The sequence below is a fragment of the Salmo salar genome, unplaced genomic scaffold, assembly GCF_965601325.2.
Source record: "Salmo salar unplaced genomic scaffold, fSalSal1 ptg000681l, whole genome shotgun sequence".
Lineage (NCBI taxonomy): Eukaryota > Metazoa > Chordata > Actinopteri > Salmoniformes > Salmonidae > Salmo > Salmo salar.
This window is the reverse complement of record NW_027675461.1, coordinates 112,112-139,095: the sequence shown is the minus strand read 5'-3', so window position 1 is coordinate 139,095 and position 26,984 is coordinate 112,112. Positions and strand designations below refer to the sequence as shown.

The following is a 26,984-nucleotide window of genomic DNA, read 5'->3' as shown; positions in this document are numbered from 1 at the left end:
CGGCAGACACTGGCTAAGACTTTCAGCTGTTCGGCACACACTGGCTAAGACTTTCAGCTGTTCGGCACACGCTGGCTAAGACTTTCAGCTGTTCGGCAGACACTGGCTAAGACTTTCAGCTGTTCGGCACACACTGGCTAAGACTTTCAGCTGTTCGGCACACTGGCTAAGACTTTCAGCTGTTCGGCAGACACTGGCTAAGACTTTCAGCTGTTCGGCACACACTGGCTAAGACTTTCAGCTGTTCGGCACACACTGGCTAAGACTTTCAGCTGTTCGGCAGACACTGGCTAAGACTTTCAGCTGTTCGGCAGACACTGGCTAAGACTTTCAGCTGTTCGGCAGACACTGGCTAAGACTTTCAGCTGTTCGGCACACACTGGAACAAGTCCTTTATTTAACCAGGTAGGCTAGTTGAGAACAAGTCCTTTATTTAACCAGGTAGGCTAGTTGAGAACAAGTCCTTTATTTAACCAGGTAGGCTAGTTGAGAACAAGTCCTTTATTTAAACAGGTAGGCTAGTTGAGAACAAGTCCTTTATTTAACCAGGTGGCCAGTTGAGAACAAGTCCTTTATTTAACCAGGTAGGCCAGTTGAGAACAAGTCCTTTATTTAACCAGGTAGGCTAGTTGAGAACAAGTCCTTTATTTAACCAGGTAGGCCAGTTGAGAACAAGTCCTTTATTTAACCAGGTAGGCCAGTTGAGAACAAGTCCTTTATTTAACCTGGTAGGCTAGTTGAGAACAAGTCCTTTATTTAACCAGGTATAGTGTGTACAGCTTCCAATAATATTTCAGTAGTCTCTGTTATCAGCCTAGTCCGTTCAGCTGTGTTGCAGCAGGCAGGATGGTGTGAAGGTCTCTGTTATTAGCCTAGTCCGTTCAGCTGTGTTGCAGCAGGCAGGATGGTGTGAAGGTCTCTGTTATCAGCCTAGTCCGTTCAGCTGTGTTGCAGCAGGCAGGATGGTGTGAAGGTCTCTGTTATCAGCCTAGTCCGTTCAGCTGTGTTGTAGCAGGCAGGATGGTGTGAAGGTCTCTGTTATCAGCCTAGTCCGTTCAGCTGTGTTGCAGCAGGCAGGATGGTGTGAAGGTCTCTGTTATCAGCCTAGTCCGTTCAGCTGTGTTGTAGCAGGCAGGATGGTGTGAAGGTCTCTGTTATCAGCCTAGTCCGTTCAGCTGTGTTGTAGCAGGCAGGATGGTGTGAAGGTCTCTGTTATCAGCCTAGTCCGTTCAGCTGTGTTGTAGCAGGCAGGATGGTGTGAAGGTCTCTGTTATCAGCCTAGTCCGTTCAGCTGTGTTGTAGCAGGCAGGATGGTGTGAAGGTCTCTGTTATCAGCCTAGTCCGTTCAGCTGTGTTGCAGCAGGCAGGATGGTGTGAAGGTCTCTGTTATCAGCCTAGTCCATTCAGCTGTGTTGTAGCAGGCAGGATGGTGTGAAGGTCTCTGTTATCAGCCTAGTCCGTTCAGCTGTGTTGTAGCAGGCAGGATGGTGTGAAGGTCTCTGTTATCAGCCTAGTCCGTTCAGCTGTGTTGTAGCAGGCAGGATGGTGTGAAGGTCTCTGTTATCAGCCTAGTCCGTTCAGCTGTGTTGCAGCAGGCAGGATGGTGTGAAGGTCTCTGTTATCAGCCTAGTCCGTTCAGCTGTGTTGTAGCAGGCAGGATGGTGTGAAGGTCTCTGTTATCAGCCTAGTCCGTTCAGCTGTGTTGTAGCAGGCAGGATGGTGTGAAGGTCTCTGTTATCAGCCTAGTCCATTCAGCTGTGTTGTAGCAGGCAGGATGGTGTGAAGGTCTCTGTTATCAGCCTAGTCCGTACAGCTGTGTTGTAGCAGGCAGGATGGTGTGAAGGTCTCTGTTATCAGCCTAGTCCGTTCAGCTGTGTTGCAGCAGGCAGGATGGTGTTAAGGTCTCTGTTATCAGCCTAGTCCGTACAGCTGTGTTGTAGCAGGCAGGATGGTGTGAAGGTCTCTGTTATCAGCCTAGTCCGTACAGCAGTGTTGCAGCAGGCAGGATGGTGTGAAGGTCTCTGTTATCAGCCTAGTCCGTTCAGCTGTGTTGCAGCAGGCAGGATGGTGTTAAGGTCTCTGTTATCAGCCTAGTCCGTACAGCTGTGTTGCAGCAGGCAGGATGGTGTGAAGGTCTCTGTTATCAGCCTAGTCCATTCAGCTGTGTTGCAGCAGGCAGGATGGTGTGAAGGTCTCTGTTATCAGCCTAGTCCGTTCAGCTGTGTTGTAGCAGGCAGGATGGTGTGAAGGTCTCTGTTATCAGCCTAGTCCGTTCAGCTGTGTTGCAGCAGGCAGGATGGTGTGAAGGTCTCTGTTATCAGCCTAGTCCGTACAGCTGTGTTGTAGCAGGCAGGATGGTGTGAAGGTCTTCTCTAATATGTGCGATGACACATCAGCTGTCTTTATCCAGCGGTATAAGTAGCCTTAACAACTGGTAGTCATGGCAGCAGCAGCAGCATACTACGTAATTAAGCAGTAACCTGTGAGCAGAATAATACAACAGCCTCTCGGGACAGCAGCCGAGCCGGAATAAAACAGCCTCCCTGGACAGCAGCCGAGCCGGAATAAAACAGCCTCCCGGGACAGCAGCCGAGCCGGAATAAAACAGCCAGGTCCTTTACGGCCGGGGAGCCGGGTCCTTTACGGCAGGGGAGCCGGGTCCTTTACGGCCGGGGAGCCGGGTCCTTTACGGCCGGGGAGCCGGGTCCTTTACGGCCGGGGAGCCGGGTCCTTTACGGCCGGGGAGCCGGGTCCTTTACGGCCGGGGAGCCGGGTCCTTTACGGCCGGGGAGCCGGGTCCTTTACGGCCGGGGAGCATGCCGGTTCAGGTGTGAGAAAGCAGGAAGCTCCATCACTGGTTTGTTTAACATCACTTACCTTTTTTGAAGAGTATTTCCTAAAAGGAATAAAAAACAGTGAGTGTCTGAGTGGTGCTATTTGAATTGGTTTCCTAGTCAAAATAAATGAAAGGTCTTTTGTGAAAACTAAGGAGCACGTTGTTCTCCTTCCAGGAATGTAAAGCATGTCCTCTGGTCGTCCGTGTGGTGCAGAGACTGTCCCATACATGGAACATGTGGTGATTTCCATTAGCACTCTGCTACTAGATACTGTATGACAGTACTGAGTCCTCACACCCACACAACTAGTCCACAGGCTTCACACATTATCACCGCTTTCCTGTGTGTGTGTGTGTGTGTGTGTGTGCACGTTCTTTGTGCAGCTGCTGACCTTTTCTGTGTGATGGATGTTGGACGTGTCTCAGCCTTGTCCTACTGACAGCCAGGTTCCTCTCTCCTTCCCTAGCGGCCCTCAGCCTTGTCCTACTGACAGCCAGGTTCCTCTCTCCTTCCCTAGCAGCCCTCAGCCTTGTCCTACTGACAGCCAGGTTCCTCTCTCCTTCCCTAGCAGCCCTCAGCCTTGTCCTACTGACAGCCAGGTTCCTCTCTCCTTCCCTAGCAGCCCTCAGCCTTGTCCTACTGACAGCCAGGTTCCTCTCTCCTTCCATAGCAGCCCTCAGCCTTGTCCTACTGACAGCCAGGTTCCTCACTCCTTCCATAGCAGCCCTCAGCTTTGTTCTACTGACAGCCAGGTTCCTCTCTCCTTCCCTAGCAGCCCTCAGCCTTGTCCTACTGACAGCCAGGTTCCTCTCTCCTTCCCTAGCAGCCCTCAGCCTTGTCCTACTGACAGCCAGGTTCCTCTCTCCTTCCCTAGCAGCCCTCAGCCTTGTTCTACTGACAGCCAGGTTCCTCTCTCCTTCCCTAGCAGCCCTCAGCCTTGTTCTACTGACAGCCAGGTTCCTCTCTCCTTCCCTAGCAGCCCTCAGCCTTGTTCTACTGACAGCCAGGTTCCTCTCTCCTTCCCTAGCAGCCCTCAGCCTTGTTCTACTGACAGCCAGGTTCCTCTCTCCTTCCCTAGCAGCCCTCAGCCTTGTCCTACTGACAGCCAGGTTCCTCACTCCTTCCATAGCAGCCCTCAGCTTTGTTCTACTGACAGCCAGGTTCCTCTCTCCTTCCCTAGCAGCCCTCAGCCTTGTCCTACTGACAGCCAGGTTCCTCTCTCCTTCCCTAGCAGCCCTCAGCCTTGTCCTACTGACAGCCAGGTTCCTCTCTCCTTCCCTAGCAGCCCTCAGCCTTGTCCTACTGACAGCCAGGTTCCTCTCTCCTTCCCTAGCAGCCCTCAGCCTTGTTCTACTGACAGCCAGGTTCCTCTCTCCTTCCCTAGCAGCCCTCAGCCTTGTTCTACTGACAGCCAGGTTCCTCTCTCCTTCCCTAGCAGCCCTCAGCCTTGTCCTACTGACAGCCAGGTTCCTCTCTCCTTCCATAGCAGCCCTCAGCCTTGTCCTACTGACAGCCAGGTTCCTCTCTCCTTCCCTAGCAGCCCTCAGCCTTGTCCTACTGACAGCCAGGTTCCTCTCTCCTTCCCTAGCAGCCCTCAGCCTTGTCCTGCTGACAGCCAGGTTCCTCTCTCCTTCCCTAGCAGCCCTCAGCCTTGTCCTACTGACAGCCAGGTTCCTCTCTCCTTCCCTAGCAGCCCTCAGCCTTGTTCTACTGACAGCCAGGTTCCTCTCTCCTTCCCTAGCAGCCCTCAGCCTTGTCCTACTGACAGCCAGGTTCCTCTCTCCTTCCCTAGCAGCCCTCAGCCTTGTCCTACTGACAGCCAGGTTCCTCTCTCCTTCCCTAGCAGCCCTCAGCCTTGTCCTACTGACAGCCAGGTTCCTCTCTCCTTCCATAGCAGCCCTCAGCCCAGGTCCTAACACTGCTTATCAAACACACGGTGTTACCCAGGTCCTAACGCTGCTTATCAAACACGCGGTGTTACCCAGGTCCTAACGCTGCTTATCAAACACACGGTGTTACCCAGGTCCTAACGCTGCTTATCGCGGTGTTACCCAGGTCCTAACACTGCTTATCAAACACACGGTGTTACCCAGGTCCTAACGCTGCTTATCAAACACGCGGTGTTACCCAGGTCCTAACGCTGCTTATCAAACACACGGTGTTACCCAGGTCCTAACGCTGCTTATCAAACACACGGTGTTACCCAGGTCCTAACGCTGCTTATCAAACACACGGTGTTACCCAGGTCCTAACGCTGCTTATCAAACACACGGTGTTACCCAGGTCCTAACGCTGCTTATCAAACACGCGGTGTTACCCAGGTCCTAACACTGCTTATCAAACACGCGGTGTTACCCAGGTCCTAACGCTGCTTATCAAACACGCGGTGTTACCCAGGTCCTAACGCTGCTTATCAAACACGCGGTGTTACCCAGGTCCTAACGCTGCTTATCAAACACGCGGTGTTACCCAGGTCCTAACACTGCTTCTGACAGGATTGACATTCATTACTAAACATTCTCATTCGGTCTTATCGTTGGAAACAAACAGCGAGACAGGAAGTGAGCTCCCCTGAGGGAATTATCAGGCGTTCTGATTGGATCCCAGTCAGCTCCCCTGAGGGAATTATCAGGCGTTCTGATTGGATCCCAGTCAGCTCCCCTGAGGGAATTATCAGGCGTTCTGATTGGATCCCAGTCAGCTCCCCTGAGGGAATTATCAGGCGTTCTGATTGGATCCCAGTCAGCTCCCCTGAGGGAATTATCAGGCGTTCTGATTGGATCCCAGTCAGCTCCCCTGAGGGAATTATCAGGCATTTGATTGGATCCCAGTCAGCTCCCCCAGAGGGAATTATCAGGCGTTCTGATTGGATCTCGGCGTTGATGATTATCACCACTGAGTGGGTCGTCGTGCCCGGGTCGTCCGTTCTGTCTTTAACCTGCTGGGTGGGAAGCCCTGAGAGAGTGGTGTGAATACTTTATCATGGTGCCACCCTGGTCAGAGTTAAACGTCTTGTCTTTAACCACGAGGCATTGTCTTGAGAGAGAGAGAGAACCAGTTCCTGTCTGTGTCTACAGCTGATTGTCCACATTAGACCTGTCCTGCACCTCCTCCAGAGTTACTGTATCAGGAAGTCAGAGGAGGACGAAGACCTGGTGAAGACATCTGACCGCTGCTCTGTTTCAGAGGAGGACGAAGACCTGATGAAGACATCTGACCGCTGCTCTGTTTCAGAGGAGGAGGACGATGACCTGGTGAAGACATCTGACCGCTGCTCTGTTTCAGAGGAGGACGAAGACCTGGTGAAGACATCTGACCTTGTTTCAGAGGAGGAGGACGAAGACCTGATGAAGACATCTGACCGCTGCTCTGTTTCAGAGGAGGACGATGACCTGATGAAGACATCTGACCGCTGCTCTGTTTCAGAGGAAGAGGATGAAGACCTGGTGAAGACATCTGACCGCTGCTGCTGTCATGGAAACATTTCATCAGCCATCTTTTACTGTTTCCCGCCGCTTCAGGAAGGAGTTTTCTGTGACTGTATTCAGACGGTAACGGCAGTTGACGAGTCAGCTCAACCCCCTTGAGCTCTGACTTCCTGTACCTTGTCCTGATGCTACTTTCTCTTTGTTTGTTATTTTCCATTATGTCATATCCTGTTGCTATATTTCCGTCTGACCACAGGAAGTGGGGCTGGGTTAGTTTGGACCCCAGGGCTGCAGGGCATGTCCCTGGAGACCCTCATTATACCAGCATGGGTATGCTGCTGCAGTACAACTCGACTGATGAGGTTTAGAGGGCTGTCTGTCTGTCTGTCTGTCCTGATGAGTTGGAGAGGGCTGTCTGTCTGTCTGTCTGTCTGTCCTGATGAGTTGGAGAGTGCTGTCTGTCTGTCTGTCTGTCTGGCTGTCTGTCTGTCCTGATGAGGTTTAGAGGGCTGTCTGTCTGTCTGTCTGTCTGTCTGTCTGTCTGTCCTGATGAGGTCTAGAGGGCTGTCTGTCTGTCTGTCTGTCTGTCTGTCCTGATGAGGTCTAGAGGGCTGTCTGTCTGTCCTGATGAGGTGGAGAGGGCTGTCTGTCTGTCCTGATGAGGTTTAGGGGGCTGTCTGTCTGTCCTGATGAGGTCTAGAGGTCTGTCTGTCTGTCTGTCCTGATGAGGTGGAGGGGGCTGTCTGTCTATCCTGATGAGGTCTAGAGGGCTGTCTGTCTGTCCTGATGAGGTGGAGGGGGCTGTCTGTCTGTCCTGATGAGTTGGAGAGTGCTGTCTGTCTGTCTGTCTGTCCTGATGAGGTGGAGGGGGCTGTCTGTCTGTCTGTCTGTCTGTCTGTCCTGATGAGGTGGAGGGGGCTGTCTGTCTGTCCTGATGAGGTCTAGAGGGCTGTCTGTCTGTCTGTCTGTGCTACAGCTCTCAGACGTGTTGTTCTGTATTGTCTTTAAGAGTTGAACACACCAGATAACATTCGTCTTGGCTGAACGGCCGTTCCGTAGTGATCGGTTCACAGCCACCCTGCTGGTAGACTTGGTTTTACCAGACCTGGTTTGTCCTCAGGCTCAGCGGACATGGCTTGTTATCATGTTGCTGATGCCACAGTGAGCAGACTGAACCAGGTAATACCAGGTAATACCAGGTAATACCAGGTAATAGCAGGTAATACCAGGTAATACCAGGTAATACCAGGTAATAGCAGGTAATACCAGGTAATACCAGGTAATACCAGGTAATACCAGGTAATAGCAGGTAATACCAGGTAATACCAGGTAATACCAGACAGACGTGCTCTCCTCTCTGCTGAGCCCTGGAGGAGGTTAGATGGTCCTCCTTCCTGACAGTTACCTTCTGATGGATTTAAGGATGAGGAAACATCACAAGGAAATGAACACATTGGTCACCCCCCCCCCCCAGCCCCCTCCCCCAGCCCCCTCCCCCCAGCCCTCCCCCCAGCCCTCTCTCCCTCCCCCCAGCCCCCTCCCCCCAGCCCTCCCCCAGTCCTCTCTCCCCTCCAGCCCTCCCCCCAGCCCCCTCCCCCCAGCCCTCTCCCCCCAGCCCTCTCCCCCCAGCCCTCTCCCCCCAGCCCTCTCCCCCCAGCCCTCTCCCCCCAGCCCTCTCCCCTCCAGCCCTCCCCAGCCCTCCCCCAGCCCTCTCTCCCTCCCCCAGCCCCCTCCCCAGCCCCCCCAGCCCTCTCCCCTCCAGCCCTCCCCCAGCCCTCCCCCAGCCCTCTCCCCCCAGCCCTCTCCCCCCAGCCCTCTCCCCCCAGCCCTCCCCCAGCCCTCTCCCCCCAGCCCTCCCCCAGCCCAATAACAGCGTTGTGCGTTTAGTTGGATGATTCGTTGAGGGGAAAACAAAATGTCTTCTTGATTTTTCTTCTCATTTTGATTTATTGTTGTTGTTCTTCTTCTGTATCAATGACTCGGCGCGCCGAGTCTGTTGCCGTGGCAACGTAATGAAGGAGCGGGCCGTTTTTTAAAGACAGAACGTAAAAGCCATTAAAAAACAGCCCTGTAGCTGGATAATGGAGCAGAGCTCTCACCAGGAGAGGCATCAAACCGTACGTGTTGTTGGACAATAGGCTGAAGACATGTTGGAGTGACGGGTACGATTCCTTTCAAACACTGATTCAGATCCTCGAGTTGATTCCTTTCAAACACTGATTCAGATCCTCGAGTTGTTGATTCCTTTCAAACACTGATTCAGATCCTCTAGTTGTTGACTCCTTTTAAACACTGATTCAGATCCTCGAGTTGTTGACTCCTTTTAAACACTGATTCAGATCCTCGAGTTGTTGATTCCTTTCTCCTTTCAAACACTGATTCAGATCCTCGAGTTGATTCCTTTCAAACACTGATTCAGATCCTCGAGTTGTTGATTCCTTTCAAACACTGATTCAGATCCTGTAGTTGACTCCTTTTAAACACTGATTCAGATCCTCGAGTTGTTGACTCCTTTTAAACACTGATTCAGATCCTCTAGTTGTTGACTCCTTTTAAACACTGATTCAGATCCTCTAGTTGTTGACTCCTTTTAAACACTGATTCAGATCCTCGAGTTGTTGACTCCTTTTAAACACTGATTCAGATCCTCTAGTTGATTCCTTTTAAACACTGATTCAGATCCTTTAGTTGACTCCTTTTAAACACTGATTCAGATCCTCTAGTTGTTGACTCCTTTCTCCTTTTAAACACTGATTCAGATCCTGTAGTTGATTCCTTTTAAACACTGATTCAGATCCTCTAGTTGTTGACTCCTTTTAAACACTGATTCAGATCCTGGAGTTGATTCCTTTTAAACACTGATTCAGATCCTGGAGTTGGTTCCTTTTAAACACTGATTCAGATCCTCTAGTTGTTGACTCCTTTTAAACACTGATTCAGATCCTGGAGTTGATTCCTTTTAAACACTGATTCAGATCCTGGAGTTGATTCCTTTTAAACACTGATTCAGATCCTGGAGTTGATTCCTTTTAAACACTGATTCAGATCCTCTAGTTGTTGACTCCTTTTAAACACTGATTCAGATCCTCTAGTTGTTGACTCCTTTTAAACACTGATTCAGATCCTGGAGTTGATTCCTTTTAAACACTGATTCAGATCCTCCCTCCACTCAGCTTGGGTGCCAGTGGATGGTTTAGGCAGGGTTGGGGTACATTAGAGTGGACCTGGGGAGTGTCTCGCTCCTCCTCCCTCTCCTCCTCTTCCTCCTCCCTCTCCTGCTCCTCCTCTTCCTCCTCCTCCCTCTCCTCTTCCTCCTTTTCTTCCCTCTCCTCCTCTTCCTCCTCTTCCTCCTCCCTCTCCTGCTCCTCCTCTTTCTCCTCCCTCTCCTGCTCCTCCTCTTTCTCCTCCCTCTCCTCCTCTTCGTCCTCCTCTTCCTCCTCCCTCTCCTGCTTCTCCTCCTCTTCCTCCTCCTCCTCTTCCTCCCTCTCCTCCTCTTCCTCCTCCTCCTCTTCCTCCCTCTCCTCCTCTTCCTCCCTCTCCTCTTCCTCCCTCTCCTCCTCTTCCTTCCTCTCCTCCCTCTCCACCTCTTCTTCCTCCCTCTCCTCCTCTTCCTCCTCCTCCTCTTCCTCCCTCTCCTCCTCTTCCTCCTCCTCCCCTTCGTCCTCCTCTTCCTCATCTTCTATGTGAGTGTTTGCAGCTTATCGTAGAGTATCAGAGGTTAATGAAGTGCCTGAGCGGAGTCCCCACATCCGGTTTTCAGGGGAAAGGGAAGCCAGGCTGAAGATACCGTCCCTGAAAACCGGATGCATCCTGTTTGTTTCTGAGTCTTAAGGGCGGCTGCAGCTGGACATTCCCCCACAGAGCAGCTGCCGCAGCAGGGGAGGTGTGTGTGTGTGTGTGTGTGTGTGTGTGTGTGTGTGTGAGAGAGGGGGTGCTTTGTTATCTCAATTGCTTTCACTCCTCTAAGCTGGAAATATGAAGTGTCTTACCGTCCAGAAAGTCTATTATTGTCCTGGTTAACGTGTTGTAGTCGTCCGTCCGACCAGCGAGGATATCATGTTACCAGAAGGTTTCCGCTACTCCAGAAATCCCACTCCACCCAAGTGCAGCTTGTAGTAACCTTAACACACCCCACCAGGCCCCACTCCCCCCCCCCACTAACCACCAGGCCCCACTCTCCCCCCCCACTAACCACCAGGCCCCACTCCCCCCCCCACTAACCACCAGGCCCCACTCTCCCCCCCCACTAACCACCAGGCCCCACTCTCCCCCCCCCACTAACCACCAGGCCCCACTCTCCCCCCCACTAACCACCAGGCCCCACTCTCCCCCCCCACTAACCACCAGGCCCCACTCCTCCCCTCCACTAACCACCAGGCCCCACTCTCCCCCCCACTAACCACCAGGCCCCACTCTCCCCCCCCCACTAACCACCAGGCCCCACTCTCCCCCCCCCACTAACCACCACTCTTCTCCCCCCCACTAACCACCAGCCCCCACTCTCCCCCCCCACTAACCACCAGCCCCCACTCTCCCCCCCCACTAACCACCAGCCCCCACTCCCCCCCCCCCACTAACCACCAGGCCCCACTCTCCCCCCCTCACTAACCACCAGCCCCCACTCTCCCCCCCCACTAACCACCAGCCCCCACTCTCCCCCCCACTAACCACCAGCCCCCACTCTCCCCCTCCACTAACCACCAGCCCCCACTCTCCCCCCCACTAACCACCACTCTTCTCCCCCCCACTAACCACCAGCCCCCACTCTCCCCCCCTCACTAACCACCAGCCCCCACTCTCCCCCCCCACTAACCACCACTCTTCTCCCCCCCACTAACCACCAGCCCCCACTCTCCCCCCCTCACTAACCACCAGCCCCCACTCTCCCCCCCCACTAACCACCACTCTTCTCCCCCCCACTAACCACCAGGCCCCACTCTCCCCCCCCTCACTAACCACCACTCTTCTCCCCCCCACTAACCACCAGGCCCCACTCTCCCCCCCCTCACTAACCACCACTCTTCTCCCCCCCTCACTAACCACCACTCTTCTCCCCCCCCCCCACTCTCTCAGTGCATCAGTGAGTCACTACGAAGGAGAGTTGAGAAAGTACTACCCCTCCCTCTCTCCATACCTCCTCTCTCTCTCCATACCTCCTCTCTCTCTCTCCAGATCCTCTCTCTCCATACCTCCTCTCTCCCTCCATACCTCCCTCTCTCCATACCTCCTCTCTCCCTCCATACCTCCTCTCTCCCTCCAGATCCTCTCTCCCTCCATACCTCCCTCTCTCCATACCTCCTCTCTCCCTCCATACCTCCTCTCTCCCTCCAGATCCTCTCTCTCCATACCTCCTCTCTCCCTCCAGATCCTCTCTCCCTCCATACCTCCCTCTCTCCATACCTCCTCTCTCCATACCTCCTCTCTCCCTCCATACCTCCTCTCTCCCTCCAGATCCTCTCTCTCCATACCTCCTCTCTCCCTCCAGATCCTCTCTCCCTCCATACCTCCTCTCTCTCCCTCCATACCTCCTCTCTCCATACCTCCTCTCTCCCTCCATACCTCCTCTCTCTCTCTCCAGATCCTCTCTCTCCATACCTCCTCTCTCCCTCCATACCTCCTCTCTCCCTCCATACCTCCCTCTCTCCATACCTCCTCTCTCTCTCCATACCTCCTCTCTCTCTCCCTCCAGGGCCTCCTCTCTCTCTCCCTCCAGATCCTCTCTCTCTCTCCATACCTCCTCTCTCTCTCCATACCGCCTCTCTCTCTTCCTCCATACCTCCTCTCTCTCTCCCTCCAGATTCTCTCTCCCTTCATATCTCCTTCCTCTCTCTTTCCTCTCTCCCTTCATATCTCCTCCCTTCCTCTCTCCCTCCATATCTCCTTCCTCTCTCTTTCCTCCCTCTCTCCCTCCATAACTCCTCCCTTCCTCTCTCCCTCCATAACTCCTCCATATCTCCTTCCTCTCTCTTTCCTCTCTCCCTCCATATCTCCCCCCTTCCTCTCTCCCTCCATAACTCCTCCATATCTCCTTCCTCTCTCCTTCCTCTCTCCCTCCATATTTCCTCCCTCCAGATCCTCTCTCTCTCTCAGGGTGTTTCTACAGCTTATCAATGGTCTCTAGTCTGTGCTGGAGGTTTCCATGGCAACTACTGAGAGAATCAGACAGCAGATTAAAGGTCTCCAGAAGATGTGTGTCTCTCTAGAGGAGGAGGAGAGGTCCTAACAGGTGTACTGTGGGATGGACAGTGTATCTCTCTAGGGGAGAGGTCCTAACAGGTGTACTGTGGGATGGACAGTGTATCTCTCTAGAGGAGAGGTCCTAACAGGTGTACTGTGGGATGGACAGTGTATCTCTCTAGAGGAGGAGGAGAGGTCCTAACAGGTGTACTGTGGGGATGGACAGTGTATCTCTCTAGGGGAGAGGTCCTAACAGGTGTACTGTGGGATGGACAGTGTATCTCTCTAGGGGAGAGGTCCTAACAGGTGTACTGTGGGATGGACAGTGTATCTCTCTAGAGGAGAGGTCCTAACAGGTGTACTGTGGGATGGACAGTGTATCTCTCTAGAGGAGGAGGAGAGGTCCTAACAGGTGTACTGTGGGATGGACAGTGTATCTCTCTAGGGGAGAGGTCCTAACAGGTGTACTGTGGGATGGACAGTGTATCTCTCTAGGGGAGAGGTCCTAACAGGTGTACTGTGGGATGGACAGTGTATCTCTCTAGAGGAGGAGGAGAGGTCCTAACAGGTGTACTGTGGGATGGACAGTGTATCTCTCTAGGGGAGGAGGAGAGGTCCTAACAGGTGTACTGTGGGATGGACAGTGTATCTCTCTAGGGGAGAGGTCCTAACAGGTGTACTGTGGGATGGACAGTGTATCTCTCTAGAGGAGGAGGAGAGGTCCTAACAGGTGTACTGTGGGATGGACAGTGTATCTCTCTAGAGGAGAGGTCCTAACAGGTGTACTGTGGGATGGACAGTGTATCTCTCTAGAGGAGGAGGAGAGGTCCTAACAGGTGTACTGTGGGATGGACAGTGTATCTCTCTAGGGGAGAGGTCCTAACAGGTGTACTGTGGGATGGACAGTGTATCTCTCTAGGGGAGAGGTCCTAACAGGTGTACTGTGGGATGGACAGTGTATCTCTCTAGGGGAGGAGGAGAGGTCCTAACAGGTGTACTGTGGGATGGACAGTGTATCTCTCTAGAGGAGGAGGAGAGGTCCTAACAGGTGTACTGTGGGATGGACAGTGTATCTCTCTAGGGGAGAGGTCCTAACAGGTGTACTGTGGGATGGACAGTGTATCTCTCTAGGGGAGAGGTCCTAACAGGTGTACTGTGGGATGGACAGTGTATCTCTCTAGGGGAGAGGTCCTAACAGGTGTACTGTGGGATGGACAGTGTATCTCTCTAGGGGAGAGGTCCTAACAGGTGTACTGTGGGATGGACAGTGTATCTCTTTAGGGGAGGTGGAGAGGTCCTAACAGGTGTACTGTGGGGATGGACAGTGTATCTCTCTAGAGGAGGAGGAGAGGTCCTAACAGGTGTACTGTGGGATGGACAGTGTATCTCTCTAGGGGAGAGGTCCTAACAGGTGTACTGTGGGGATGGACAGTGTATCTCTCTAGAGGAGGAGGAGAGGTCCTAACAGGTGTACTGTGGGATGGACAGTGTATCTCTCTAGAGGAGGAGGAGAGGTCCTAACAGGTGTACTGTGGGATGGACAGTGTATCTCTCTAGGGGAGAGGTCCTAACAGGTGTACTGTGGGATGGACAGTGTATCTCTCTAGGGGAGAGGTCCTAACAGGTGTACTGTGGGATGGACAGTGTATCTCTCTAGAGGAGGAGGAGAGGTCCTAACAGGTGTACTGTGGGATGGACAGTGTATCTCTCTAGGGGAGAGGTCCTAACAGGTGTACTGTGGGATGGACAGTGTATCTCTCTAGGGGAGGAGGAGAGGTCCTAACAGGTGTACTGTGGGATGGACAGTGTATCTCTCTAGAGGAGGAGGAGAGGTCCTAACAGGTGTACTGTGGGATGGACAGTGTATCTCTCTAGGGGAGAGGTCCTTGCAGGTGTACTGTGGGATGGACAGTGTATCTCTCTAGAGGAGAGGTCCTAACAGGTGTACTGTGGGATGGACAGTGTATCTCTCTAGGGGAGGAGGAGAGGTCCTAACAGGTGTACTGTGGGATGGACAGTGTATCTCTCTAGGGGAGAGGTCCTAACAGGTGTACTGTGGGATGGACAGTGTATCTCTCTAGGGGAGAGGTCCTAACAGGTGTACTGTGGGATGGACAGTGTATCTCTCTAGAGGAGGAGGAGAGGTCCTAACAGGTGTACTGTGGGATGGACAGTGTATCTCTCTAGGGGAGGAGGAGAGGTCCTAACAGGTGTACTGTGGGGATGGACAGTGTATCTCTCTAGGGGAGGAGGAGAGGTCCTAACAGGTGTACTGTGGGATGGACAGTGTATCTCTCTAGGGGAGAGGTCCTAACAGGTGTACTGTGGGATGGACAGTGTATCTCTCTAGGGGAGAGGTCCTAACAGGTGTACTGTGGGATGGACAGTGTATCTCTCTAGGGGAGAGGTCCTAACAGGTGTACTGTGGGATGGACAGTGTATCTCTCTAGGGGAGAGGTCCTAACAGGTGTACTGTGGGATGGACAGTGTATCTCTCTAGGGGAGGAGGAGAGGTCCTAACAGGTGTACTGTGGGATGGACAGTGTATCTCTCTAGGGGAGAGGTCCTAACAGGTGTACTGTGGGATGGACAGTGTATCTCTCTAGGGGAGAGGTCCTAACAGGTGTACTGTGGGATGGACAGTGTATCTCTCTAGAGGAGGAGGAGAGGTCCTAACAGGTGTACTGTGGGATGGACAGTGTATCTCTCTAGGGGAGGAGGAGAGGTCCTAACAGGTGTACTGTGGGGATGGACAGTGTATCTCTCTAGGGGAGGAGGAGAGGTCCTAACAGGTGTACTGTGGGATGGACAGTGTATCTCTCTAGGGGAGAGGTCCTAACAGGTGTACTGTGGGATGGACAGTGTATCTCTCTAGGGGAGAGGTCCTAACAGGTGTACTGTGGGATGGACAGTGTATCTCTCTAGGGGAGAGGTCCTAACAGGTGTACTGTGGGATGGACAGTGTATCTCTCTAGGGGAGAGGTCCTAACAGGTGTACTGTGGGATGGACAGTGTATCTCTCTAGGGGAGAGGTCCTAACAGGTGTACTGTGGGATGGACAGTGTATCTCTCTAGAGGAGGAGGAGAGGTCCTAACAGGTGTACTGTGGGATGGACAGTGTATCTCTCTAGGGGAGGTGGAGAGGTCCTAACAGACCTGTGGGATGGACAGTGTATCTCTCTAGGGGAGGTGGAGAGGTCCTAACAGGTGTACTGTGGGATGGACAGTGTATCTCTCTAGGGGAGAGGTCCTAACAGGTGTACTGTAGGATGGACAGTGTATCTCTCTAGGGGACAGGTCCTAACAGGTGTACTGTGGGATGGACAGTGTATCTCTCTAGGGGAGAGGTCCTAACAGGTGTACTGTGGGATGGACAGTGTATCTCTCTAGGGGAGAGGTCCTAACAGGTGTACTGTGGGATGGACAGTGTATCTCTCTAGAGGAGAGGTCCTAACAGGTGTACTGTAGGATGGACAGTGTATCTCTCTAGGGGAGAGGTCCTAACAGGTGTACTGTGGGATGGACAGTGTATCTCTCTAGGGGAGAGGTCCTAACAGGTGTACTGTGGGATGGACAGTGTATCTCTCTAGGGGAGAGGTCCTAACAGGTGTACTGTGGGATGGACAGTGTATCTCTCTAGGGGAGAGGTCCTAACAGGTGTACTGTGGGATGGACAGTGTATCTCTCTAGGGGAGAGGTCCTAACAGGTGTACTGTGGGATGGACAGTGTATCTCTCTAGGGGAGGTGGAGAGGTCCTAACAGGTGTGCTGTGGGATGGACAGTGTATCTCCTCTCCAGTCTCATTACTGATGAGAGACATGACCTCTGGCAGAGAGAGAGAGACATGACCTTGTGTGCGGCTGCTCGGCCACGGAAACCCATTTCATGAAGCTCCCGACCAACAGTTGTTGTGCTGACGTTGCTTCCAGAGGCAGTTTGGAACTCGGTAGTGGAGTGTTGCAACCGAGGACAGAGGATTTTTACGCGATTCGGCGCTCGGCGGTCCCGTTATGTGAGATTGTGTTGCCTACCACTTCACGTCTGAGCTGTTGTTGCTCCTAGAGGTTTCCACTTCACAATAACAGCACTTACAGTTGACCAGGACAGAAATTTGCCCGAACTGACTTGTTGGAAAGGTGGCATCCTATGACGGTGCCACGTTGAAAGTCACTGAGCTCTTCAGTCAGGGCCATTCTACTGCCAATGTTTGTCTATGGAGATTGCATGGATGTGTGCTCGATTTTTATACACCTGTCAGCAACGGGTGTGGCTGAAATAGCCGAATCCACTAATTTGAAGGGGTGTCCACATACTTTTGTGTATATATAGTTTGTTTCCCATGCCAATAAAGCACTTTGAATGGAACTGAATTGAGAGATGACCTCTGAATCTCGCAGAGAGAGAGACCTCTGAATCTCGCAGAGAGAGAGACCTCTGAATCTCGCAGAGAGAGAGACCTCTGAATCTCGCAGAGAGAGAGAGACCTCTGAATCTCGCAGAGAGAGAGAGACCTCTGAATCTCGCAGAGAGAGAGAGACCTCTGAATCTCGCAGAGAGAGAGAGACCTCTGAATCTCGCAGAGAGAGAGAGACCTCTGAATCTCGCAGAGAGAGAGAGACCTCTGAATCTCGCAGAGAGAGAGACCTCTGAATCTCGCAGAGAGAGATGACCTAGCAGAAAGAGAGAGAGATGACCTAGCAGAAAGAGAGAGAGGGGAAACTCACTTCCTGTTGCAGTAAATGTCAGAGAGTGCCTCCCGAGTGGCTCAGTGATCTAAGACATCGCAGTGCTGTGCCACTAGAGATTCTGGGTTTGAGTCCAGCCGGCCGCGACCGGGAGACCCATGGGGCGGCGCACAATTCGCCTCTCCCGAGTCCGTACTGGAGTTACAGCGATATGAGACAAGACAGTTAACTACCCAATTGGATACCAGGAAATTGGGGAGAAAAAAGGGGCTATTTTTTTAAAGTTTTTTTTTAAAGGAAATGTCAGAGACGTTGTGATATGAGACAGACTTTCCGGCCGCTGAGAGGACGATGAACACATTCTCCTGACGACGTACTCCCCTACTCTGCAGCTGTCTGGTACAAACAGTTGAAGTCGGAAGTTTACATACACCTTAGCCAGTTATTCACAATTCCTGACATTTAATCCTAGTAAAAAAATCCCTGTCTTCGGTCAGTTAGGCTCCCCACTTTATTTTAAGAACGTGGAATGTGGTCCCATGGTGTTTATACTTGCGTACTATTGTTTGTACAGATGAACGTGGTACCTTCAGGCGTTTGGAAATTGCTTCCAAGGATGAACCAGACTTGTGGAAGTCTATAATTTTTTTTGTCTGAGGTCTTGGCTGATTTCTTTTGATTTTCCCAGGATGTCAAGCAAAGAGGCACTGAGTTTGAAGGTAGGCCTTGAAATACATCCACAGGTACACCTCCAATTGACTCAAATTATGTCAATTAGCCTATCAGAAGCTTCTAAAGCCATGACATCATTTTCTGGAATTTTCCAAGCTGTTTAAAGGCAACTTAGTGTATGTAAACTTCTGACCCACTGGAATTGTGATACAGTGAATTTTATAAGTGAAATAATCTGTCTGTAAACAATTGTTGGAAAAATTACTTGTCATGCACAAAGTAGATGTCCTAAGCGATTTGCCAAAACTATAGTTTGTTAACAAGAAATTTGTGGAGTGGTTGAAAAACGAGTTTTTAATGACTTCAACCTAAGTGTATGTAAACTACCGACTTCAACTGTAGTAGACCTTCTTCAAGCCCTTTCTCTAGAGCTGCACTGTGTCAGGTCTCAGCTCTGTCTGGTACATAGTAGACCTTCTTCAAGCCCTTTCTCTAGAGCTGCACTGTGTCAGGTCTCAGCTCTGTCTGGTACATAGTAGAGACCTTCTTCAAGCCCTTTCTCTAGAGCTGCACTGTGTCTGGTCTCAGCTCTGTCTGGGACATAGTAGAGACCTTCTTCAAGCCCTTTCTCTAGAGCTGCACGGTGTCTGGTCTCAGCTCTGTCTGGTACATAGTAGACCTTCTTCAAGCCCTTTCTCTAGAGCTGCACTGTGTCAGGTCTCAGCTCTGTCTGGTACATAGTAGACCTTCTTCAAGCCCTTTCTCTAGAGCTGCACTGTGTCAGGTCTCAGCTCTGTCTGGTACATAGTAGACCTTCTTCAAGCCCTTTCTCTAGAGCTGCACTGTGTCTGGTCTCAGCTCTGTCTGGGACATAGTAGAGACCTTCTTCAAGCCCTTTCTCTAGAGCTGCACGGTGTCTGGTCTCAGCTCTGTCTGGTACATAGTAGACCTTCAAGCCCTTTCTCTAGAGCTGCACCGTCTCAATCACTTAGGAACTTGATGAAGTTGGGTTTGGAGCTGAACTTAGCTAGTGTGTCGTGTTTCTCTCGAGCGGTAAATCACTTATGAGCTTTGTTAAGTTGAGTTTGTTTATGAAGTGTGTCTTGAAGTGCTGAAGTGGTGGATTATGGGGATTAACGTCTCTGGTCTCATGGCGAGGAGGGAGCCAGGTAGCTTTTAGCGGTGGCTTATGACTCATCGCTCTGTTATAGTTCTGTAGTACGATGGCAGCACCTTTCTCAGTCCACTCAGCGTGTTCTCAAGGCAAGCTAGGCGTTCAGTAGTGTCTGTCTCCCCAAGGCAAGCTAGGCGTTCAGTAGTGTCTGTCTCCCCAAGGCAAGCTAGGCGTTCAGTAGTGTCTGTCTCCCCAAGGCAAGCTAGGCGTTCAGTAGTGTCTGTCTCCCCAAGGCAAGCTAGCGTTCAGTAGTGTCTGTCTCCCCAAGGCAAGCTAGCGTTCAGTAGTGTCTGTCTCCCCAAGGCAAGCTAGCGTTCAGTAGTGTCCATCTCCCCAAGGCTAGCTAGCGTTCAGTAGTGTCTGTCTCTCCAAGTGTTCTCAAGACAAGCTAGCGTTCAGTAGTGTCTGTCTCCCCAAGGCTAGCTAGCGTTCAGTAGTGTCTGTCTCCCCAAGGCAAGCTAGCGTTCAGTAGTGTCTGTCTCTCCAAGTGTTCTCAAGGCTAGCTAGCGTTCAGTAGTGTCTGTCTTCCCAAGGCTAGCTAGCGTTCAGTAGTGTCTGTCTCCCCAAGTGTTCTCAAGGCTAGCTAGCGTTCAGTAGTGTCTGTCTCCCCAAGGCAAGCTAGCGTTCAGTAGTGTCCGTCTCCCCAAGGCAAGCTAGCGTTCAGTAGTGTCCGTCTCCCCAAGGCAAGCTAGCGTTCAGTAGTGTCTGTCTCTCCAAGTGTTCTCAAGGCTAGCTAGCGTTCAGTAGTGTCCGTCTCCCCAAGGCAAGCTAGCGTTCAGTAGTGTCCGTCTCCCCAAGGCAAGCTAGCGTTCAGTAGTGTCTGTCTGCTGCATGGAATATTCCATCACTTCAGACATAATATGTTTGGTTACATTGAGCATGTGAACATTCCTGGGCACAGTGAAGTACACTTCTCCCTCGTTCCACCATGAGGGATCCTCAGAAGTATACAGGCACAGCGGTGGAGAGATACTGTTCTGATAACTAACTAGTCTTTTAATGAAGCTTTCAGTGATATGCAAACAACCAAACATACGTTTTTGGGTCCTTTTTTTCTTCTCCTGTGTCATGTAGGATGGTGCATCTCTAATTTCTCTGTATAGCTGTTATCATCTTCGTCTTCAGTACTAGTGGACATCTTTCCTCTCCCCTTTCTCAGTTCCTCTCTCTCTCTCTCTCTCTTTCTTCCAGCTGTTACTATAGTAACCACCAGCCATGGGGAAGCAGAACAGCAAACTCCGCCCGGAGGTGATGCAGGATCTGCTGGAGAGCACGGACTTCACAGAGCACGAGATCCAGGAGTGGTATAAGGGCTTCCTGAGAGACTGCCCCAGCGGGAACCTCTCCATGGAAGAGTTTAAGAAGATCTACGGTAACTTCTTCCCTTACGGAGACGCCTCCAAGTTCGCGGAGCACGTCTTCCGCACCTTCGACGCCAACGGGGACGGGACGATAGACTTCCGGGAGTTCATCATCGCTCTGAGCGTCACGTCGCGGGGCAAACTGGAGCAGAAATTAAAGTGGGCCTTCAGCATGTACGACCTGGACGGGAATGGATATATCAGCAAGTCTGAGATGCTGGAGATCGTACAGGTGAGGCAGGAACAGAGAGGTGGGATTTGTAGTTCTGGTGTGAGTTATTTTGTAGGCACATTATGGACGGGAACAGACACATGAGGATGTCTGAGATGCTGGAGATGGTACAGGTGAGGCAGGAACAGAGAGGTGGGATTTGTAGTTCTGGTGTGAGTTATTTTGTAGGCACATTATGGACGGGAACAGACACATGAGGATGTCTGAGATGCTGGAGATGGTACAGGTTGAGGCAGGAAGAGATACATGGGCATGTCAGAGATGGTACAGGTGAGGCAGGAAGAGATACATCAGCATGTCAGAGATGGTACAGGTGAGGCAGGAAGAGATACATCAGCATGTCAGAGATGGTACAGGTGGGGATTGACCTTCAGTAGTGTTGACCAACTGGTTGTCCTCTGTAGCATGGTTCATGTTGACTGATTTATTTGTTGATCAGCAACATGATCTTACTGTTGGATTTCACTCCTGTACAAACTACATCTAAAATGCTCAGGCTACCTACACGTACCGATGTCTACTGGTCCCAGACCAGTCCTAGCTCCCAGACCAGTCCTAGCTCCCAGTCCCAGACTAGTCCTAGCTCCCAGTCCCAGACCAGTCCTAGCTCCCAGTCCCAGACCAGTCCTAGCTCCCAGTCCCAGACCAGTCCTAGCTCCCAGTCCCAGACCAGTCCTAGCTCCCAGTCCCAGACCAGTCCTAGCTCCCAGTCCCAGACCAGTCCTAGCTCCCAGTCCCAGACCAGTCCTAGCTCCCAGTCCCAGACCAGTCCTAGCTCCCAGTCCCAGACCAGTCCTAGCTCCCAGTCCCAGACCAGTCCTAGCTCCCAGATCAGTCCTAGCTCCCAGTCCCAGACCAGTCCTAGCTCCCAGTCCCAGACCAGTCCTAGCTCCCAGTCCCAGACCAGTCCTAGCTCCCAGTCCCAGACCAGTCCTAGCTCCCAGATCAGTCCTAGCTCCCAGTCCCAGACTAGTCCTAGCTCCCAGTCCCAGACCAGTCCTAGCTCCCAGACCCAGACCAGTCCTAGCTCCCAGTCCCAGACCAGTCCTAGCTCCCAGTCCCAGACCAGTCCTAGCTCCCAGTCCCAGACCAGTCCTAGCTCCCAGTCCCAGACCAGTCCTAGCTCCCAGTCCCAGACCAGTCCTAGCTCCCAGACCAGTCCTAGCTCCCAGTCCCAGACCAGTCCTAGCTCCCAGACCAGTCCTAGCTCCCAGACCAGTCCTAGCTCCCAGTCCCAGACCAGTCCTAGCTCCCAGACCAGTCCTAGCTCCCAGTCCCAGACCAGTCCTAGCTCCCAGACCAGTCCTAGCTCCCAGACCAGTCCTAGCTCCCAGTCCCAGACCAGTCCTAGCTCCCAGTCCCAGACCAGTCCTAGCTCCCAGTCCCAGACCAGTCCTAGCTCCCAGTCCCAGACCAGTCCTAGCTCCCAGTCCCAGACCAGTCCTAGCTCCCAGTCCCAGACCAGTCCTAGCTCCCAGTCCCAGACCAGTCCTAGCTCCCAGTCCCAGCTCCCAGTCCCAGACCAGTCCTAGCTCCCAGTCCCAGACCAGTCCTAGCTCCCAGTCCCAGACCAGTCCTAGCTCCCAGTCCCAGACCAGTCCTAGCTCCCAGTCCCAGACCAGTCCTAGCTCCCAGTCCCAGACCAGTCCTAGCTCCCAGTCCCAGACCAGTCCTAGCTCCCAGTCCCAGACCAGTCCAAGCTCCCAGTCCCAGACCAGTCCAAGCTCCCAGTCCCAGACCAGTCCTAGCTCCCAGTCCTAGCTCCCAGTCCCAGACCAGTCCTAGCTCCCAGTCCCAGACCAGTCCTAGCTCCCAGTCCCAGACCAGTCCTAGCTCCCAGTCCCAGACCAGTCCTAGCTCCCAGACCAGTCCTAGCTCCCAGTCCCAGACTAGTCCTAGCTCCCAGTCCCAGACCAGTCCTAGCTCCCAGACCCAGACCAGTCCTAGCTCCCAGTCCCAGACCAGTCCTAGCTCCCAGTCCCAGACCAGTCCTAGCTCCCAGACCAGTCCTAGCTCCCAGTCCCAGACCAGTCCTAGCTCCCAGTCCAAGCTCCCAGTCCCAGACCAGTCCTAGCTCCCAGTCCCAGACCAGTCCTAGCTCCCAGTCCCAGACCAGTCCTAGCTCCCAGTCCCAGACCAGTCCCAGCTCCCAGTCCCAGACCAGTCCCAGCTCCCAGCTCCCAGTCCCAGACCAGTCCTAGCTCCCAGTCCCAGACCAGTCCTAGCTCCCAGTCCCAGACCAGTCCAAGCTCCCAGTCCCAGACCAGTCCAAGCTCCCAGTCCCAGACCAGTCCAAGCTCCCAGTCCCAGACCAGTCCAAGCTCCCAGTCCCAGACCAGTCCAAGCTCCCAGTCCCAGACCAGTCCAAGCTCCCAGTCCCAGACCAGTCCAAGCTCCCAGTCCCAGACCAGTCCAAGCTCCCAGTCCCAGACCAGTCCTAGCTCCCAGTCCCAGACCAGTCCTAGCTCCCAGTCCCAGACCAGTCCTAGCTATTATTCTCCAGGATATCTGTGTTTTATTCTCCAGGATATCTGTGTGTTTATTCTCCAGGATATCTATAACATGGCATCTGTGTGTTTTTATTCTCCAGGCGATCTATAAGATGGTGTCGTCTGTGATGAAGATGCCAGAAGATGAGTCTACTCCAGAGAAGAGAACAGAGAAGATCTTCAAACAGATGGACACCAACAGAGACGGTAGGTCTCATCTCATCCACCTCCAACACATTACAGCCTACAGTGGCAGCCGATAGTGGGAGTGGGAGTGTACTGGTATAGGGTATACCGCCCCAGCTATTGAGAAGCCGATAGAGGGAGTGTACTAGTATAGGGTATACCGCCCCAGCTATTGAGAAGCCGATAGAGGGAGTGTACTGGTATACCGCCCCAGCTATTGAGAAGCCGATAGAGGGAGTGTTAGTGTACTGGTATAGGGTATACCGCCCCAGCTATTGAGAAGCCGATAGAGGGAGTGTAGTGGTATAGGGTATACCGCCCCAGCTATTGAAAAGCCGATAGAGGGAGTGTAGTGGTATAGGGTATACCGCCCCAGCTATTGAGAAGCCGATAGAGGGAGTGTACTGGTATAGGGTATACTGCCCCAGCTATTGAGAAGCCGATAGAGGGAGTGTTAGTGTACTGGTATAGGGTATACTGCCCCAGCTATTGAGAAGCCGATAGAGGGAGTGTTAGTGTACTGGTATAGGGTATACCGCCCCAGCTATTGAGAAGCCGATAGAGGGAGTGTTAGTGTACTGGTATAGGGTATACCGCCCCAGCTACTGAGAAGCCGATAGTGGGAGTGTACTGGTATAGGGTATACCACCCCAGCTATTGAGAAGCCGATAGAGGGAGTGTACTGGTATAGGGTATACCGCCCCAGCTATTGAGAAGCCGATAGAGGGAGTGTTAGTGTACTGGTATAGGGTATACTGCCCCAGCTATTGAGAAGCCGATAGAGGGAGTGTTAGTGTACTGGTATAGGGTATACCGCCCCAGCTACTGAGAAGCCGATAGTGGGAGTGTACTGGTATAGGGTATACCGCCCCAGCTACTGAGAAGCCGATAGTGGGAGTGTACTGGTATAGGGTATACCGCCCCAGCTATTGAGAAGCCGATAGAGGGAGTGTACTGGTATAGGGTATACCGCCCCAGCTATTGAGAAGCCGATAGAGGGAGTGTACTGGTATAGGGTATACCGCCCCAGCTATTGAGAAGCCAATAGAGGGAGTGTATTGGTATAGGGTATACCGCCCCAGCTATTGAGAAGCCGATAGAGGGAGTGTTAGTGTACGGAGTGTACTAGTATAGGGTATACTGCCCCAGCTATTGAGAAGCCGATAGAGGGAGTGTACTGGTATAGGGTATACCGCCCCAGCTATTGAGAAGCCGATAGAGGGAGTGTACTGGTATAGGGTATTCCGCCCCAGCTATTGAGAAGCCGATAGAGGGAGTGTACTGGTATAGGGTATACCGCCCCAGCTATTGAGAAGCCGATAGAGGGAGTGTACTAGTATAGGGTATACTGCCCCAGCTATTGAGAAGCCGATAGAGGGAGTGTACTGGTATAGGGTATTCCGCCCCAGCTATTGAGAAGCCGATAGAGGGAGTGTACTGGTATAGGGTATTCCGCCCCAGCTATTGAGAAGCCGATAGAGGGAGTGTACTGGTATAGGGTATACCGCCCCAGCTATTGAGAAGCCGATAGAGGGAGTGTACTGGTATAGGGTATACCGCCCCAGCTATTGAGAAGCCGATAGAGGGAGTGTTAGTGTACTGGTATAGGGTATACCGCCCCAGCTACTGAGAAGCCGATAGTGGGAGTGTACTGGTATAGGGTATACTGCCCCAGCTATTGAGAAGCCGATAGAGGGAGTGTACTGGTATAGGGTATACCGCCCCAGCTATTGAGAAGCCGATAGAGGGAGTGTACTGGTATAGGGTATTCCGCCCAAGCTATTGAGAAGCCGATAGAGGGAGTGTTAGTGTACTGGTATAGGGTATACCGCCCCAGCTACTGAGAAGCCGATAGTGGGAGTGTACTGGTATAGGGTATACCGCCCCAGCTACTGAGAAGCCGATAGTGGGAGTGTACTGGTATAGGGTATACCGCCCCAGCTATTGAGAAGCCGATAGAGGGAGTGTACTGGTATAGGGTATACCGCCCCAGCTATTGAGAAGCCGGTAGAGGGAGTGTACTGGTATAGGGTATACCGCCCCAGCTATTGAGAAGCCGATAGAGGGAGTGTACTGGTATAGGGTATACCGCCCCAGCTATTGAGAAGCCAATAGAGGGAGTGTATTGGTATAGGGTATACCGCCCCAGCTATTGAGAAGCCGATAGAGGGAGTGTTAGTGTACGGAGTGTACTAGTATAGGGTATACTGCCCCAGCTATTGAGAAGCCGATAGAGGGAGTGTACTGGTATAGGGTATTCCGCCCCAGCTATTGAGAAGCCGATAGAGGGAGTGTACTGGTATAGGGTATACCGCCCCAGCTATTGAGAAGCCGATAGAGGGAGTGTACTAGTATAGGGTATACTGCCCCAGCTATTGAGAAGCCGATAGAGGGAGTGTACTGGTATAGGGTATTCCGCCCCAGCTATTGAGAAGCCGATAGAGGGAGTGTACTGGTATAGGGTATTCCGCCCCAGCTATTGAGAAGCCGATAGAGGGAGTGTACTGGTATAGGGTATACCGCCCCAGCTATTGAGAAGCCGATAGAGGGAGTGTACTGGTATAGGGTATACCGCCCCAGCTATTGAGAAGCCGATAGAGGGAGTGTTAGTGTACTGGTATAGGGTATACCGCCCCAGCTACTGAGAAGCCGATAGTGGGAGTGTACTGGTATAGGGTATACTGCCCCAGCTATTGAGAAGCCGATAGAGGGAGTGTACTGGTATAGGGTATTCCGCCCAAGCTATTGAGAAGCCGATAGAGGGAGTGTTAGTGTACTGGTATAGGGTATACCGCCCCAGCTACTGAGAAGCCGATAGTGGGAGTGTACTGGTATAGGGTATACCGCCCCAGCTACTGAGAAGCCGATAGTGGGAGTGTACTGGTATAGGGTATACCGCCCCAGCTACTGAGAAGCCGATAGAGGGAGTGTACTGGTATAGGGTATACCGCCCCAGCTATTGAGAAGCCGGTAGAGGGAGTGTACTGGTATAGGGTATACCGCCCCAGCTATTGAGAAGCCGATAGAGGGAGTGTACTGGTATAGGGTATACCGCCCCAGCTATTGAGAAGCCAATAGAGGGAGTGTATTGGTATAGGGTATACCGCCCCAGCTATTGAGAAGCCGATAGAGGGAGTGTTAGTGTACGGAGTGTACTAGTATAGGGTATACTGCCCCAGCTATTGAGAAGCCGATAGAGGGAGTGTACTGGTATAGGGTATACCGCCCCAGCTATTGAGAAGCCGATAGAGGGAGTGTACTGGTATAGGGTATTCCGCCCCAGCTATTGAGAAGCCGATAGAGGGAGTGTACTGGTATAGGGTATACCGCCCCAGCTATTGAGAAGCCGATAGAGGGAGTGTACTAGTATAGGGTATACTGCCCCAGCTATTGAGAAGCCGATAGAGGGAGTGTACTGGTATAGGGTATTCCGCCCCAGCTATTGAGAAGCCGATAGAGGGAGTGTACTGGTATAGGGTATTCCGCCCCAGCTATTGAGAAGCCGATAGAGGGAGTGTACTGGTATAGGGTATACCGCCCCAGCTATTGAGAAGCCGATAGAGGGAGTGTACTGGTATAGGGTATACCGCCCCAGCTATTGAGAAGCCGATAGAGGGAGTGTACTGGTATACCGCCCCAGCTATTGAGAAGCCGATAGAGGGAGTGTACTGGTATACCGCCCCAGCTATTGAGAAGCCGATAGAGGGAGTGTAGTGGTATAGGGTATACCGCCCCAGCTATT

The 26,984-nt window shown here is 52.4% G+C and overlaps 1 protein-coding gene across 2 annotated transcripts in view; it reads left to right on the top strand.

Annotated features, from left to right (window-relative positions):
* Window positions 1-26,984, top strand: part of LOC145850226 (neurocalcin-delta A) — a 63,989-nt gene that overhangs the window by 18,046 nt on the left and 18,959 nt on the right. For both annotated transcript variants that reach the window (XM_082972373.1, XM_082972374.1), the window contains exons 2-3: window positions 20,166-20,567; window positions 23,158-23,263. In XM_082972373.1, coding sequence (XP_082828499.1) covers window positions 20,190-20,567; window positions 23,158-23,263 — 484 coding nt within the window. In that variant the 5' untranslated portion in view covers window positions 20,166-20,189. The remainder of the gene's footprint in view (window positions 1-20,165; window positions 20,568-23,157; window positions 23,264-26,984) is intronic.